The sequence below is a fragment of the Stegodyphus dumicola genome, chromosome 6, assembly GCF_044657685.1.
Source record: "Stegodyphus dumicola isolate Sdum_Otavi_A_Nest chromosome 6, ASM4465768v1".
In the NCBI taxonomy this organism is placed as follows: domain Eukaryota; kingdom Metazoa; phylum Arthropoda; class Arachnida; order Araneae; family Eresidae; genus Stegodyphus; species Stegodyphus dumicola.
The window spans coordinates 213,394,028-213,407,157 of NC_140773.1; the positions used below are offsets into that span (position 1 = coordinate 213,394,028).

Here is a 13,130-nt window from a genome sequence, read left to right on the forward strand (position 1 = left end):
CTAACTGAGATTCTTGCATGTCACTTTTAAATGCCTGCTGGTTTGGAAATCATACTGTGACCAATGGCAGTGCACTGATTGACTTTGTTTTGATGCTGGCTGACTACATTTTGACACTTGAGTGGTTGTGGAAGGGGAGAGCTTAGTATTTTTCAATCTGACCTAAACAGTTAGTGAAGCTCCCAAATTGTTTGTAGTGGGATGTTCCCAATACTGAATTTTCTGTTGTTGGCATAGCAGCGGTAGAGAAAGAATTATATTCCTATGAACTTAAATTCAAGTAATATAGCAAACTGCACTTTTCCTTAAATTTGTAATTTGACTATTTCTTGCAAGCTATTATTATTACAGATATCTTATCAAAATTAAAGTTTGAATTTTCAGTTGTATTGAAAATGTTTCTAATTCCAAAGCTGCAGCAGGATCTGCAAAACAAAAGCATTTTTTGATTGTCAATCAAACAAAAAATGTAATTCCCATGAAAAGAGAGGCTTATCCATCTCAAAAGTATACAATAGAAAGTCAACAGTATATGACATTAAAAAAAAAAAAAAAGAGAGAGAGAGAGAGAGAGTAAAGCTTAAGGAGCTTTTTTAATTGTTTATACATTCTGACACATCACTCACAGTGAATAACAGAAGAATTATTTGTAATGCTAAAAGTGACAAATATAACAATGTGATGATTGAATGAATGAGATAGCACCTTAGTAAGGACATGTCATTCACAAGTCCAATGCTAATGACTCAAGCTAAAACATTTCATGGGAGAATGGCCTTAAAAACTGAGTGCAAAGCTTAAAAATCGCTATAATATAAGACAATTAAAATTTTTACGTGAAAAAGCTGCAGCTGAACAATTTGAATTCATTGACCTCACTAATTGCAAAAAGTATCTCCAGAACAAATTTATAATGCTTATGAAACTGGTCTTTTCTGGCAAGATGTGTCTTCAACACCTTCATAACCTCTGCAGTCCCAACCAGTGTCAAAATGAGACTAATGGTTTTGGCATGTGAAACATGTTCAAAATGAGACTAATGATCATAAATGTAAAATTTTCATAATAAAAAATAAAAAAATATAATAAAATACTCAACCTCACACAATTAAATGAGTAATGATTACCCCCATTACTTACTAATCAAATAAAAGAGAATGAATGACACAGACGCTAATGAATGATTAGTTTGAAAATCATTTCATACCCAAGATTTGGCAACATTTAACATAGACTAATTTACAGATGATGCAAAAATTTACCTCATCATAGTTCAGCTCATATTTCACTTAAAAGTTTTAGTAAAGATAATGTCTCCAGCTTATTCTTTCCTACAAATTACACATCCATGATTTACTGAATGATCCATGATTTTACTGAAAATCTGTACATTCTCAATGCAGGTATAAAATAACTTTTTTAAAATATGTGTTAAGTTTTCTAAATAATAGCAAGATCATTCAAGAATTTTTGAAATATTTTAGCATAAAATCTGCTGTTTGGAGCATTGCAAGGTTATGGGAGGAATGTGTGTATAGAAATTTAGAAAAATATTTGGCATAATTTATGGCCAGCTGCTATATTTTATGGTGATAATGATGATGACAGCTGTGAATCTGGAAGCCTTCAAATATCACAAGCAAAGGCAAAATTTACCAATTAATGGAATTTGTAAAGAAATGTAGAAAAGTGTTAATAAATAAAGATGAAATAACTTAAGTTTTCCATTGTGATATCGATGCTCTAATTATCAGTCAACTAACAGACAATGAAAAGTGTAGTATGACTTTAAATCCAGAAAATATGACTACAATAGTGAAAAAAGTGAAAGAGATTGTTTAGAATAAAATGAATTCTATTGACAGTATAGTGGGATTTCTTGTCTGAGCAATTATGGGGCTTGAATAATTGAACAAGGAATTATGTCTGTCTATAAAATTAAAGAGAAAGTATTAGCACAAAAAATGAAGCAGCTTGTATTTTTAGACTATTTCTTTTCTTGTTCATTATATGTTAAATAAAACAAACAATTAAGTATTGAGCTTTTTTTTTTTTTGAGGGGGAGAGGGTAATTTTTTTTCAAAAAAAAAAAAAAAAAAAAAAAAAAAAAAGATCGTAAATGTTTTATTATTTCATATACAACTATTTCAAATTAAAAATTATAGTTTTTGCATGTTGTCTCACTAGATTTAAACTGCTGTTCTGAAATCCAGAATTGCTGAAGTCCAAATGGTTCTAGATCTCGGACTTTGTACTGTTATAAATTAAGAAAAGTTGGTGCAAATTGTTTCTGGTGTTCGAAATGCTTTTACAATTCTTCTAGCATCTGAAATACTTCAAACACTTTTTATTTGTTGTAAATTTTTTGTTTGAGTTTGTCATATATCACTTGTAAAATTCTATTGCAGACTTTGTTAGCCATGACAAAATTGATGAAAGAATGCTGGCATCAGAATCCTTCAGCTCGTCTCACAGCGCTACGAGTGAAGAAGACACTGGCCAAAATAGCAGCTGCAGATCCGAAAATTCATTTAGATTAATTTTGATTGTAGGTGCTGTGTATGTGTGTAAGTTGTACTTCCACTCCAAAGAAAATTCTTTCTCTGTTTTAAATTAACGATTACCTATATTTTTCTACTGCTTTTAAGTGACATAGTTACTTAAGTGTTTAAGAAAATAGTGTCACTTAACCCTCTCAGTGTTGTGGATGGAAACTTCCATATAGAAAAGAGTGACTTTTGTATTCATTATAAATGAAAAATTCTGCTGCTTTTTAATGTACTTGATTCAAGTTGCATGTATATTAAAAGAAAAGGAATCGAGGTGCAAACTGGTAGAGTCATTTTTTAATTATATTCAAGAAAGTACCATTTATCTATGACATTTTGAGGAGCATTGAAATTTCAAGGCAAAACTCGTAATGCTAAGGAGGTTAAATTTCATGATGGACTATTTGAACTAAAACAGCGGTTCTCAACTTTTTGACTAATGCGTACCACCTAAACAAAAATTGAAAACCTTTAGTACCACCACTCTTCTTGAACAAAGCTCAGTTTGCACAAATTTACGAGTGTTGGAGAAAAAACTCAATCAGGATGGTGGGGTTTTAATTTTTGAATTTAATAGCTAAAAATACTTTGCTTCTTTGCGTATCACCTATTTTTCTCTTGTGTGCCACTGGTTGAGAACCCCTGAACTAGAATATATTTCCAGAAATATTCGCACTGAAAGGAAATGAAAAATTATTAAAATTAATAATTATTATTAAAATTTTATTAATGTCTCTCAGGGAACTTCATCCTCCTCCTTCTTCCCCCTTTTTTATGTTATTTTTGCTATTAAATTTTGTAAAATCTTGCTGTTCAATTTAAATAAATTTCCCATAGATACAGTTTTTTTTTTTTTTTTTTTTTTTTTTTTTTTTACCTTGAGGCTGAGAAATAGCCCTATAATAAACATATTCTAATTAAATTAATTAATATTCTAATATAATTTGTTATAATCGAAGATTTTTTTTTCCTGAGTCAGTGGAACTTTTTTCAAAAAAATTAATTATATTTTGTGGTCTGCAAAAATATAAATATTATTATAATAATATGATATTCAACAAAAACTACAAAAATATAAACGTTATTACAATATATAGGAACTTCTTTTCCATTTATCCTATTCAGTATACTTAGTAAATATTATGGTTATAGCCTAAGGAAGGAGAATTTAAATGACTATTAATCATGTTTTAGAAAATTTTGAAATGTTTTATTGTATAATGAAAGTAGGTTTGAGTAAGATTAATTAATTTAATATAGGCAAAAACATATTAGAGCTTATCTGCCTAAATTTCATCCCAGAAGGTAGTCCAGGTAATGGGATCTTAAAGATATCATGCCTTTTTTTATACCCTTTCACCAACCTCTTGAGAAGACTGAGATCAACAGATTTTAAATACCCCCTTCCTTAAAGGCAGCACAATCCATAACATCTGAATTTTAAAATAGCCTTTGTTAACCACTATGCTATCTGTCAGAGCCATGCCTGCATATTTTTTCACCTGAGGCAAAGAAGTAAACATTTGGCATTCATTACATATGCTCCACTATATGTAATGAACGGAAACCGGTATTTGGGGAGTAAAGAAGAAATATAATAAATACTAAATAATCTATTAAAATTTACATTATTTCATATCATTACGTATATATTTTAAACATGCAGTATCGTATATATATGCTGATACATACAGTACAAATTATCTATATCTGTGCACTTTTATACTCATTAAAAGTAACTATTTCGAATCACAATACTATAACTTTTACAGTATACTTAATCATAGCTTTATAAATTTTAAAAATATTGTTTTTGATAAATGGCAAATATCACTGAAGTTGTATAATAGCGGTATGTCAAAAAGTGCTTTCTTTCTTTTTCTTTTTTCTTTTTTTTTTTCCTAGTCTGTCTCTCTTTCTTTCTTTAACTATTAATAAATTATAAAAAACACCATCAGATAACATAGCCCACCCCCCAAGTTCTGAGAGAATTTTTCTTTCTCTCGAACAATATAAAAACTGTAGTCATGTGAAGTAGATAGATAACACTTCAGGTTTTTATTCAAATTCCATCTTAATAAAAAATTTTATATAAAAAACTTTAAAAAATATTTTTTATGTTAATTATTTGAGTTCAGCTTTTTTACAAAACTGTCTTGTTTTCTTTTAAAATATAATTATTTTAAATTAATGATTTTGCATTTTGTTTGTTTTTGATGAGAAACATTTGTATATTTAATTAACCTTATATAATTTTATTTTTAGGTTCAAGACTTGCAGTTTAAAATAAGTCTGAAATCCTGCAATCATGTCAGACCTTTTTGAACTACACAAAAACTGCACTAAATGATTCTAACTCTTCAGTGTTTTAAATATAGAAGAATCATTCTTCAGGAATGCCATTACTATTTGGGAGCCATAAAGAGTGAGATTACCTATTTAATGTCCACTGCCATGATTTTAGAAAGAAATGTATAGATTTTATCTTTTTATTATATGAAGTCTGTACACTTGAAATGGCCTTGAACAGCGTTAGGAAACTTCAGATCTGTGTACCTTCTTTCCAATAGTTTGTGTATAGCAAAAATATATTTATTTTGCTTAGTGGTATTTTTTGCTTGTTTTTATGTTTTATATTTTTGTTGTATAGATTCATAAGTGTATTTAAACAGAACAGTAGAAATGTGTATCATCTAAACTTTTACAAGATTAATTACAGTTTCATAGCTTATTTCTTATGTATTCATTTGTTTAATCTCATGTCTGTGTAACAAGGAATACATGTTTTGTTTATTCTAAATTCACATATTATATTTTATACTAATTAGCAATTGAATAACGGGTAAGCTTTAAAAATGTCAGATGAGTTTAACACTTTTACTATGATAAGTTTTTTTGTAAAACTTATTTTGATGTACATATTCTAGCCAGTGTTCTTTCTGTAATTTAAAAAGAAATGTTTTTAATTTAATAATATATTACTTCTGCTAAAATGTTTTTATAATGTGAACACAAAAATTTATAAACTATAATTACATCAGTTGTTACATTTATGACTACTTAGAAATTTTGCTATTATATAATAATTGTGATTTTTTAATGTTATATTTTTATTAATTTGTGTGTTTAATAATTCCAAAACAAATGTTTAATCCTCAAGCAGGGATATTAAAAAATATTATATAAAAATAATTTTGCAGCACATAAAATGCACCATAAGAGATTTTCAGTTAGTAATGCATTAAGATTTTTTTTTTATTCCTATATTTATAAATGTGTTAGCATAAAGCATTTAGAACATTTTTATATGCAAAATTTTAATACTATATTTCAAATATGTTTTAACATGTTTAATGTTCTTGATAATGTTTTAATATTTAAATAGTGAGCTGCCAACTCTCCTGGTTTTACATAGAAACTCACAGTTTTTCATCACATCTGCAGGTAAATCATTGATTCTCCCAGTTTTTAATATTTAGCCTTTACTAAGAAAAATGTTTCATAGCAATAAATGAAATTTATTAATTAATGAAACTTCAAATGTGCAAGCTCCATTCCCTCACATCTAATGATTTTCTGAATATTTTTTCCTTATTATATTTCATTGATTTTTTTATCAATTTTCTTTATTACATTTCATTTGATCTGAATTGTCTTAATCTACTGTAGACATTTGTAGATTTTTATATGAAAATTCAAGCAATGTTTAATCACTTAATGCTTGTATTTAATTTTGTTTTGCAGTAATAATTGATGCATTACTAAGTTTATCTCACAAATACTATGCACATTAATTATTATTTTTATTTTCATCTATTTAAAAGTACTCTGATAAATAAAAGCTTTCCTTCACTTGTCGGGATTTTCTCAGTATAAAAATTTGAGAAAATTAAAAAATGAAACTATTCAAAAGACATAAAATTTAGAATATCCAACTAAATGCTAATATATTTTACATCAGAATTTAATTACAAAAATTCAGTAATCTGAATTATGTATTATAAAGTGAAATACAATTTCCTTTGATATGGTGCTGCCGTGTAGAGTGAAAATCTTCCCTGTTTACTGGCAGCTATGGTATTTCATGCCATTTAGTAATATCTTTTTGGTTGTAAAAGTATAGATAATTTTCAGATTCATTTCTTTGCATATTTTAAGTATTAATTTGTTCTTTTTGTTCAACTTGATTATTTTTCACGGTTGTTTTGATATTTGGAGAATTTATTCATTGATAAAGCTTCTACACTTTTATCTACCTAAGAAGTAAAGCTAACTGAAAAATGGGAGGATTTGTAATATATTATTCATGCATATGAACTTAAAAGCATTAAAAAAGAAAGAAAGAAAAAAAAAAATTCATTTGTAAAAGTTCAGAACATTTTCAGATTCATTACTCATTTTAAGTATTTATTTGATCTTAGTTTTTGTTCAACTTAATTATTTTTCACAGTTGTTTTAATATTTAAAGAATTTCTTCATTAATCAAGCTTCTACGCCTTGATCTACCAAAGAAGTAAACTAAATTGAAAAATGGAGGGGATTTCTAATATATTATTCATGCATATGAACCTAAAAGCATTAAAAAAAATAATTGAATAATTGCAAAGTAAAAGTGATAAAAGTTGAACATAAACTAAAAATTAAAAACACAAATATTTTGAATTTAAAATGTGCCTTTAATTGTTATATTAAAAAAAAGTTAAAGAAACATACACTTACAAAACCAGCACATATACGGAAAGAATTAGCCACTAGTTTGGGGTGCATAAAAATCCATTTAAAAAATAAAGAATTCTAAATAGAACAGCTTTCAGTGACTAACAATGTAATCAGTACATTATCCTATGTGTATCATCTAATGTTAAAAACATCAACTGATGTGCATAAAATGTTCCTGTGCTGAAGATTTAGTTAATAAAAGTGTAATTTTAAAAAATGCTCAGTTAAGAAAAACAAATGTAATTGGATATCTATGGAAATTAAATAAAAATGTGGGGTAAATTTAAAATAATGTAATTACTTTATGCCTTATTTGTAATTTATTTTACCAGATGTGTCTTAGTTATTATAAAATATTTTTTAAGATTTATTATCTTATCATTGAAAAATAAAATAGTTAATCTCTGTATAAAATAAGACATATTTTTGTTTTTCCTGAGATATCTTATAATTCTTTAGAATACTTATGTTGATGTCTATCACACAAAGAATACTAAAATGAATCATATAAAAAGCCAGTAATCTGCTTAACCCTTTGACGTGTGCAATATTATTTTAATAATTTTTTTAACTAAAAACTCTAGAAATTGAATATTACAATCCTAGAGACAAATAATATATGAATTTAAAAAAATCTACTCTTGCCCATTGTTTTGTGGGTGGTGGTCGTACTGTGAAACCACCGCGCGTCTAGGATTTTGAAACTTACCCAGGTAGTAGGGAAAAAGAGCTTCCCTTTCTCCATGCGCGTTACCAATAAATGACGAAATTTACGAATTTTTTTTAAAATGCATGTAAGAATTGCATAATATATATATTTTACAAACTAAATCGTCAGAAAAAATTAAAAAATAAACATTTATGTAATTTTACTATAGCAGTGAAAGTATAAGTACCTACATAATAAGGACATTTAGCTACATGGATTAAAAAACTCAGTAAAATAAGGATAAAAAAAAAAGTTTTTTTTTTTTTTTTTTTTTTTTTTTGACACTACTGTTCAAAGCATGTTTTGTCTTTTTGGTACATGCATAGACCCACACTGCATGTTTCGCATGTGTATCTTCCTTGTGCTACAAAATGTACACTGATTGGATCTAAATTTCACTGGTATATGTCCAGCGTTATTTAGTTTCTTTTCATCTGGCACATGACATTTGTGGTTTTTTTATGTTAATGGGGGGAAGGCTTGGTCTTTTTGGCTTTGGTACGGATTATTAATATCCCATTCATACTTATTTTATTCGTATTCCGTCTCAAAATATTCAGAAAATATTTTTAATTTAAATAAAACTTTACGCGATTTCTATTTTTAATTACAGCAAAGTATATTTACATTAAATTTAAACCACAGGAAATAATTTATAAAATCACAATACTAGCTTGAGGAGCAAGTGTGTTGAAGTCAGAGAAAAGTCTCTGGAAAAGAAAGACCTATTTACTGGGCAGGTGCATGTATTGTTTAGTAATAATATAATTCTGTGATTTCAAAACCCCTTATCTATATCCAGGTAAAAATAAACATTCCTATTTGAGAAGCAAGCAAACGCCAATGTGAAGAGCAGTGGTTTCAAGGCACGACCACCAAGCCTCTAGAGCATTGTTGTGGGGCAGTGGTCGCGCCCTGAAACCACAAAGCAAATGCCATACATACAGAGGCTTTTTTTTATATATGCAGTTTAATCAATGCCATTTTTTATTGTTTATGTTAGAAATCATGATGTGCAATGAATAAATTTTGAAATTTAAAGTTGTTTATATTAATAAAAGGAAGTTATTTTGTCTCATTGTAAACAAATTTTAAAAGGCATCCAATTTGAAGCACTAAGACCTAAAACATGTATGATTCTGTAGTCATTTTGTGTTATTTAGAGGTCAAAGGTCAGTAATCAATTGATTTTCACTCAAAAATTTCTGAAGGACAAGGAGAAAAAAGTTCGAAAATTGGTGGTTTCAAGGCGCGACCACCGGGCATCAAAGGGTTAAAAGTGAATCATTTTATTATATCTAAAAATAGATTTAATAGAAATTAATATCTGAATATGGCAAAGAATGCTATTTTAATGCAGTTGATCAGACCTTAGAATAATTAAAAAAGAAAAAAGAAATTGAAGGATAGGTATTCTTCTCTCATAGAATATAAGAGAAGAATTTGTCACTGGATAGAACTATGTATAAAGTAATGATCAACTCTAATTTTATTAATTTGTTATGTATTGAATTATCAAGTATAATTTAACCTTAATCACGAATAATACTGTACTTCCGCTATAGTGTGGTCTGACAGGCTGCTGTTATAACTCGAATTCAAATTTTTTTTAATGCATTTAACTTAATAATTACTGTATTACTTACAAATGCCATAAAATACTGATAGCATATTAGTATTGCTTCAACATATATTCATGTGGGTTATATCTTGAGGTAAGAGTGATAGGCATTCATAAAAATGAAATTTCTAGTAAGTAGGAAAATGTTGCTCCCTCTGAGACCCCACTGTAGTAGTTAACATTTAAAGAAGTATACTATATTGTAGCATAAGTTATATTTTAAATCTTTTCATTATGTTATTGTTATTTAATTATAATAACCATAACATTCAAAAATGTATCTTTTTAACCAGTTTTATTATTTATGACTTACATGAACCATTACAAAAAGATGAAATTTTATATTGCCAAATAAATGTATAATAACCATGGAGGCTGTATTCATTATTTGTTGTTAAGCATGTGTAATGTTACGAGTTTCTAATAATATATGAAAGAGGCCATGAACAGAATTTTTTCTCGTGCACATACAGATTTTACCAGTTACATATTTATATACCTCTAATTAGTATGGTAAATTTTTTAAATAAATAAGCAGTTAATGCATATGTTTCAGTCTGTTAAGTTCAAATATTTTTTAAAAAAATCATTGCTAAATGAAAACTCTGGGCAATTTAGAAGTCTGAATGTAAGGTAGTAGTTACATATTAAAAAAGTAGTGGGGGGGGGCGTATGTATATCGATACTAAAATTTTATGTCTGATATACATGATAAAGCTGGTAATCTTCAGTAATATGCAGGTACTTTCATAGATCTTATTTAACCATGATTTGTAGAATGAAAATAAGGCAGCAAGACATATGTATGCTATTCCACAATATTGAGCATAAATTTTACATATTTACAATAATGTAATTGCCAACAGAATAGGAGAGAGAGCAGACTACATCCTAATTTTATTAAAGTACTCACGAGAAGAGTAAGATTATGTTACTGATACAAGATTAAGAATTCTGCAGTTGCTTATTTTTTAATAGATGGATATATTTGCTTATTGCCTTGCTTTATAAAAGTTTCAGTTAAATGCTATTTGATTTAAAAAAACTTCAGTTTTACTTTTGCTGTTATCTGAGTATGGGTATTAAATGAACTATTTGGAAATCTAGGATGATTGGTTATTAATTTTGGGATAATATATTTTAGAAGGATTTATTGTGAATATTTATTTTTAAAACAAAGATGAAATAATAAGCTTTAAAAATGCTGATGAAATTATTACAAATTAAAGTTAAAATCTTATCTGACATAAATATGTAATGCTTCATTTATTAAAAAAACAGGTGAATCATTTTTGCATATTTAGCTGTTTGCATTTAAATGAATCTACATGGAGACATCATTCAGACTTCACAGAACATGGTTTACAAGCATATACAATTTTATATGCTTGGAAGTATCACTCGAATGTGTGTTTTCATCACTAAAAAAACTTATTAGTGGTATAAGACAGCTAATACTGGTAGCTTGAATTCTAACATACACAGGGTTCATAGCCACATTTTAGTTAAAAAAATAAGCACTTTTCTAGCACATTTTAAGAAAAAAAATAAGCACCTGTCTAATTACATTATACACAACTGCATAACCTTAAAAGAAAAATTAGACTTGCAATTTAAATTATGAGAAATTCAGTATTTATTAAGAGAGAATGAGCATTACTCAACCATAGAAAAAAATTGCATTCTTTTTTTTTTTTATTTTAAATAACAATTCAATTTACAGAACTAGTTTACAATGAGAGGGAAAAAAACCTATGTAGAACTAAATTATATTACAAGATTTTAATGATGAAATTTCAGTTCAAAATAGAGAAAATAAATAATAAGCCATATTTATTATATTCGCTTGGCACCTAAAAATAAATATAATTTATTTTTCCACTCGTATTAATATTTAAATAATTTAACTTAAATCAAAATTCTGAACGTTTTCTAAATTTTCATTGTATAACAGTTTTCCCTTAACAGATATTGCAAGCAAAGTAGTAATTTAAATAAAAATTGGTGAAAAAAAAGGAACTTTTCTGAAATCAGAAGACGGGAAATTGTTTCATGCAGTCATCCTTTTTCTAAGAAAAGTTGTTTAGGTACTTTATCAGTAAAAGCTTAACTAACCAGGATACTCGGATATTGCCAAATATCTGAAAATTCCGGATAGTCGAGCATAACTGGTAAAATAGGAAGGAGGGGGGTAGATTGTAGCGTTCTTTAGATTTTTCGGCTAACTAATGCTTTAGACATTTCGATATGTGCATCATATAAAAAATAGCCCAATAGAACTCAAAAATAATCTGCTTAGCAAGTACAGTAAAACTCTTTATCTCTCTGAAATATTGTAAAAGTTATTGCACAATACGTGCGCCTTAATTCTTCCGCAGCATGTGATATTACGCAATCGGAATTGACAGCTGCCAGTATTCGAAGAATAAATAACTAAATAAAGGTAAACGCTCCTTTGCTCCGTCATGCACACATGTGGCATATTTATCATTGAGCAGGACACGTCGCCTCATTAATTGCCATATTCATATTGATTAATAAAGAGATTTACCAATCTGGGGTGTTTTTCATTCTAATTTTGAATAGACTGTGTTAAATTTCTGGAATAGAATCATTCTTTGCTTGGGTTGGTAGACTGCAAAACTTTTTGTCCTATTCAATCCAGGTTGGAAAGTGAACAAACAAAAAAAAAAAAAAAAGAAAAAGAAAAAGAAAAAAAAAAGGTCCATTGCTTGCTTTGCTGCAAACTGTAACGGTTTCAATATTCGAGATTTTGCAGAGAAAGGGGAAAACCACCAACTTTAGTACTGTATAATGCATTGGCCAAAAAAAAAAAAGAAACTATTTGATTATTTTTACTGTATTTATGCCATTCCAAATATTATCCCTTAGAAAACTAATCTGTGTTAAAACACACTTGGGCCATTTTTGAAGTTTATCTATACATTAGCAGTTACTGCAAATATATTATTATAAATATTCATATATATATTCATAATATAAGCGTACCGATCATAATAAACATGAATATGAACTGACCACATGGAAAGAGAATGTAAATTATTAAAATCTTGATAGAAATTCAAACATGTGTAGTATTGGGTGGGAGTAAAAGAATATGGAATGTATCGGCATTTTCTACCGCTTTCGCAATTCTTTGACTAATAGAACGACATGCACCTGTCTGTACTCGTGTGCACCAAAGGTATGTTAATGTGGAGAAAGGGGCGAAAAGCCATTTCTGGAAGTATAATTCACCATCTGATATTCTATATGAGGAAGAAAAGTTGTTTAGGTACTTTTCCGTTTTGCCAGGGCAGACTATAAAGTCGCCAATAATGGTACAACTGATGCCAAACAGAATATCCTCGCGGGTAACCATTTACGCATCATTTCCAAAACAAATTGCAGCCATTTCTTATCTGATCAATTGTTTCTTTCAATACTGGCATACAATTACGTAGACTTTTTATCAGGTAGTTAGTTCAATTTTATGCTCTAAGGCTGTGTTTCCCAACGTGGGGCCCACTCC

General features: G+C 28.2%; 1 protein-coding gene across 2 annotated transcripts in view; it reads left to right on the forward strand.

Moving 5' to 3' along the window:
- Nucleotides 1-9,969, forward strand: part of sax (type I BMP receptor saxophone) — a 46,764-nt gene extending 36,795 nt beyond the window's left edge. For both annotated transcript variants that reach the window (XM_035362518.2, XM_085819490.1), the window contains 2 exons: nucleotides 2,409-2,567; nucleotides 4,815-9,969. In XM_035362518.2, coding sequence (XP_035218409.1) covers nucleotides 2,409-2,540 — 132 coding nt within the window. In that variant the 3' untranslated portion in view covers nucleotides 2,541-2,567; nucleotides 4,815-9,969. The remainder of the gene's footprint in view (nucleotides 1-2,408; nucleotides 2,568-4,814) is intronic.
- Nucleotides 9,970-13,130: the final 3,161 nt, after the last annotated feature.